A 4,962-nucleotide genomic window follows, 5' to 3' on the forward strand; every position below is an offset into this window, starting at 1 on the left:
AACTGTCACCCATAGCACATCTCCCACCGCAGTTTTACATCTGTCCTGTGTTCTGCAGGTCTCCTGATTTCACCATACTTTCTGTTTGTCTTGCAGTGCTTTTTGGGTCTCTGGGCTTTTGTCCCAGTGGTTTGTGGATATTTGCTTCTCGGAGAGGCACTGTAACTCCGTAGTGTCTGCTGCTCATACAGTCTGTATCTGGGTCCCACTGACGTCAGGCTGTGGTCCAGACAGAAAAGCAGCACTCCAGGTTATGAAAGCCACTCGGTGCTGGAAAGGCTTCTGACGGGGTGCTTGTGCCACAGCAGCCACAACGGTACCTGCTGCTTTCCGTGGCAAACAGACTTGGGGTGCTCCTCAGCACCTCTCTTCAGCCCCTATGGACCGTTCTCAAATCTTCTCTGCAGAAACCTTTCTCACGTTTCTGAAACAGAATGGTAATGCCTTCAAATGCTTTGGAAACCTCCGTGGGGATGTCAGGAACTAAAGCTCTTCTCCCACAGTCTCTGTGAAACTTCTGAAGGTCTTTGAAATCTTCCGTACATTACTGCTTTTTAAAGCTCTACTGGAAATTGCGAGGTAAGCACCAGAAAGGCAGTGTGAGGGTGAATATGGGGCAAAGCTGGCTGAAACAGTGGAGCGTGTGCGAACGTAGCTGTCCTTGCAACAGGACTGGTGCTCTCTCAATGGGTCGAGAATTCAAGTCTCTGGTTATACCAATGCTAGTTGTGGCCCTGTACGAAAAGGTACAATTTTCTTCTGACAGCTACGGTTTGTCTTCTGTTTTATGTGAAAAATGCGCTGTCTTCCTTAGTATTTTCACATTTATGCTTTGAGTGGTTCTTGACAACTTACAAACCAGTTGATGAATTTAACCCAAAAGCTAGCCCACTGGAAACTTCAGCACCTTGTCCCAAGCACTCCCAGCTCATCCCCTCAGAGAGGTAGATCATGGCTACACCTGGAACAAAGTAATTTGTTTGCTTTGTTATGAACATTAACGGTTGCCTTGTATTGTTATTCTTTGGAACCAGAAATTCTCCTTAGCAGGGACTGCTGTGAGAAGTTTTCTTTCAGAGAAGCACAGATTGCCTTCTCTCAATGTGTTTGGCATCTCCTGCTGAGCTGAGGTACTGGTGATCAGTGTCTTTCGGCAAAACACCTGTAAGCTATCCTAAATGAGCATCTCGGCTCTCTGGGTTCCTTCCCTTTGCTTTCTGTTTTGAGCATACGAAGTATCACTGAGATTTCTTTTAGCCAGAGCGACGCCTGGGCAAGGCAAGGCAGTGAAGCAAGTTATCCATCATGTAAGCGGCAGAACACCAGCTCTGAGCACAAACACCGCCTTGAAGGGCAGCTTGTCCTCAGTCCTCCTGGGACAGAAGGTGGTGACACAGTGTGCCAAGGACAAGCCATGGCTGTTAGTATCGCTGTGGAAAGCAGATGTCCCAGGGGAGGTACTGGTTTTGTGCAAGTTGCCTGTTACAGCAGGGAGAAGGACTGAATGTTTTGAAAGAGCCATGCAGCACTGTGCCTGCTCCAGGATGCTGTCACAGTCCCCGCGTGGCTTCGGGGCTTAGAGCTGTGCTGTAGCCCTGCTGGTGGGGACTCTGGGAGCAGAGAGAGCCACCTGGCTACCTATGGCAGGTAGATGGGATCTCACAGGGGTTTTCTGTGGCTGGAGTGACATGTAAAAGGTGTGCAGAGAGCAGCCTGGTCCCAGGCATTTCCTCTAGTGAGACTGTCCTGCACCAGGGGCTGGACTCACGTCAGCAGGTACGAGAGGCCGGTGTTGCCGGGCAGGCAGGCAGAGAGGTTACTTAAATGCTTTCTGAGGGGTGACTTCAGAGGTTCTGCACAGTGCAGGTTAGCAGCCCTACTCTTGTGTGTTTTCAGCAAGTCTTTGTGGTGAAAGCAATGGAACAGCACCAGTCTGACTCTTTGTCCTTGTGGCTGCCAGGGGAGCACGTCTTTGCAGGGCTGGAGGAGCAAGCCCGCCAAGCCATGCTGAAAAACAACTTTCCTGGAGCTCTTGGGGACCAAAGGCCAGCCCTTCATCCACTGCAAGACCCTGACTCCAGCAGCAGTGAGTTCTGCCCCTTCCAGTAATGGCAAGGTAGTGGACCGGGGAGACTCGGACAAGGGGTGAGGCGAGGGACTGCACAGCAGGCGGGCTCCTCTGAGGACTGTCGTACCTATCTCTGGGTTAGCTCCTGGCTCCTGCGCAGGATTTTGTTGGCAAACAGCAAGAGCAGGGCTGCTCTCTAAGGGCAGGCAAGCCTGGGCCGCCACAACACAGGTGGGGCAATGATCGCGCTGCCGGGATGCAGTCCCAGCTGACCACAGCGGGGTGGTGAAGGCAGCAGGTCCAGCCCATGGTCCAGTGACTGTCAAGCAAGACAGGAACAGGCCAGGTCCAGGGACTCTACAGAGCGTGTCAGGGACTGACGTGCCCCAGCCTGAGCTTAGATGGAGCCCGTGGGCAGAGGCCCCACGTGATGCTGCTCAGGACAACTAAGGCCTGTGAAGGCCCTCAGGGTCCTGACACTTGGCGTAACTGTTCTGCATGTTCCAGGTAGCAGTGATGAGGAGGAGACCACCCAGGATGAAGTTTCTTCCCACACATCTGAGGAGGATGGCTCAGTGGTGAAAGTGAAGAAAGAACTGGAGAATGCAGAACAGCCTGTGGCTGGAACTCCACTGACAAGAGAAAACGAGGCAAGTGTGTACTGGCTCCACGCTCAGCCTCCCAGGGAGACAGAAGGGTACTGTCTCCTTTCCCCATCAAGGTTCCTTCTTTTTCTCACTCCCACCTCCTCCAAGTAATGTCTCCTGGACAGAGGAAGGGGTACAAAGAGCTCTCGGGCTGCTAGGAACAGGAGATAGCAGCCACAAACTGCCATTCTTCTGACCAGCCAAGATGGTTGTGCAGTGTCCTTCAGCTCCAGTGCCCTTCTCTGACTGACTCCCCATCCTCCTGCCAGGGACCAGGTCTCGCCTGCAGGAGCCGCTGCCTCAGCAAGGGCCCGGCAGCACAGGCAGGCCACGAGGCCTTTTCCTCCCCAGACAGTGGGATTTTTGCTCAGAGGCTACACAAAGGAGGTTTCAGGCTGCAAGAACATGAACCAGCTTGAGCGGGACCAGGCACGCAGTGCTTGATCCGACCGAGGCCGGCCTGCGGTATCCGCAAGGTGCTGAGCGAGAGGTGGGGCTGGGGTGCAGGGACCTGTGCGCCTTACACCAAAGCGGCTTTTCCTCCCTGTAGGTACCTGAGAGTTTGAGTGTTGACCCCGTGCTGGGACTGTCCCAGTGTCCCCTCTGCCAGCTGGAGTGTGGGAGCAGAGAGCAGCTCATTACTCACGTGTACCAGGTAGGGGATGGTTCTAAAGTGTGGGGTGTCTCTGGCCTTAAGCCCCAAATCCAGAAACAACCAAAAGCACAGGGCAGCTTTTTTCTGGCCTTCGCAGTCACAGACCTGAGCTTCTAGTCAGGATGTGACTCAAGTTTACAGCAGTAAACTGTGTCCAGAGGGTACACAGGGGAAAGAATTGGCAAGGCACTGCTCTGCAGAGCTGGAAAGCACAACTCTATCCCAAGGCAGTCTCTGCAAGCAGTTGTAAGATAAGACCAGGTAGTTCCTTCAGATTAAACACGGAAGCAGTTTTCACATCATTCAGTGAGATAAAAAACCTTCTTTCTAAGCACTTAGTTCTCTATTTTGTACCTTTATCGCAGTTCCTATGCATGAAAACAGCTGTTCTTCCTCTGAAATGATTCCAGTACTGCAGGAAATGTTATGGAATTTCACAGGCTTTGTTGTCAGTATTCTCTCCACCGCACATTAGTCTGTAAAAGGAGGAATGAAGCAGAACTGAATTGGCCACTTACCTGCACCAGTTGACTGTCTCCATTAAGCACTTCCACACCGGCATCCTGCCTGCTCTTGGTCCAGCAACAACAGCTCCTCCGATGCATTTCTGAAAACATGGGTCAAGTCTTACGATATAAGTGCTTTGGACTTAATTGTTTATCTTGCACCGGAGTGGAGCTGCAGAAGGGTTTCCTCCTTGTTTGTCCCCAAATGTCTTGAGCTTGGTCTAAGAGCTGTCAGAAAGCGGTTTAGTGGTAAAGTGTTCTCCTTCCAGGAGGCTGAACTGAATGGTTTGCCATGTCTATTGAGCTTGCCTCAGACTGGGCAATTTGTCACTAACAACGTAGTGACTGTTTTGCAGCACACTGCAGCTGTGGTGAGTGCCAAGAGCTACATGTGTCCCGTGTGCGGCAGAGCCCTCAGCTCACCAGGATCCCTTGGGCGGCACCTCCTGATCCACTCGGAGGACCAGCTGTCAAACTGCGCAGTGTGTGGGGCACGCTTCACCAGCCACGCCACGTTCAACAGGTCAGGGTCACTCTGGCTGGTGAGTGGGCTAGGGCACCCACATTGGAGATTAGGTGGGTTGCCTTAAACGACACAAAAGTCATGACTTCGGACCCACTAAAGCCTCTGGGGGAGTTGTGAACACTCCCAGTGAGCGAGTCTCCCTTGATCCCTTCCTGCCTGTCGCTCTGCATCTCCTGCTCAGACCTCTACAGGCCGTGCTGACAAAAGGGTGCTCCTTAGCTCTCTGAAGAACTAGACTGTGCAGAAAGCACTGGGGTCTCCAATCACTGGGGAACAAGCGCTGCTTCCCTTGCCCAGCGATCTGTCGGAGTAGGTCTGTACTGCCCAGACGGGTTCATCGTTTTCAGAGCAGGACTACAGGCAGAAATCAAAATGTTCCTTGTTTGTGTCCCACCTGGTGGAAGATTATCCACCAGTGGATAGGAGAGATCCAGAGATGATGGGGAGGAGCAGCTTGCACGTTAATTCCTGTTCTTGCCTTCTTCCAGCCTAGATAATGCTCTGGGCTAACCTGCTTCCTACCCCCGGGGGTGATGTTGCTTCGCTGTAGGTATTGAGAC

The 4,962-nt window shown here is 52.5% G+C and overlaps 1 protein-coding gene across 1 annotated transcript in view; it reads left to right on the forward strand.

The window, feature by feature from the left end:
* ZNF821 (zinc finger protein 821) overlaps positions 1-4,962 on the forward strand; it is a 10,652-nt gene that overhangs the window by 4,899 nt on the left and 791 nt on the right. The window contains 4 exon segments of the mRNA XM_009878740.1: positions 1,961-2,090; positions 2,580-2,724; positions 3,275-3,370; positions 4,233-4,399. Of these exon segments, the coding sequence (XP_009877042.1) occupies positions 1,961-2,090; positions 2,580-2,724; positions 3,275-3,370; positions 4,233-4,399 (538 nt within the window).

The sequence above is a fragment of the Apaloderma vittatum genome, unplaced genomic scaffold, assembly GCF_000703405.1.
Source record: "Apaloderma vittatum isolate BGI_N311 unplaced genomic scaffold, ASM70340v1 scaffold29630, whole genome shotgun sequence".
Taxonomy (NCBI): Eukaryota; Metazoa; Chordata; class Aves; order Trogoniformes; family Trogonidae; genus Apaloderma; species Apaloderma vittatum.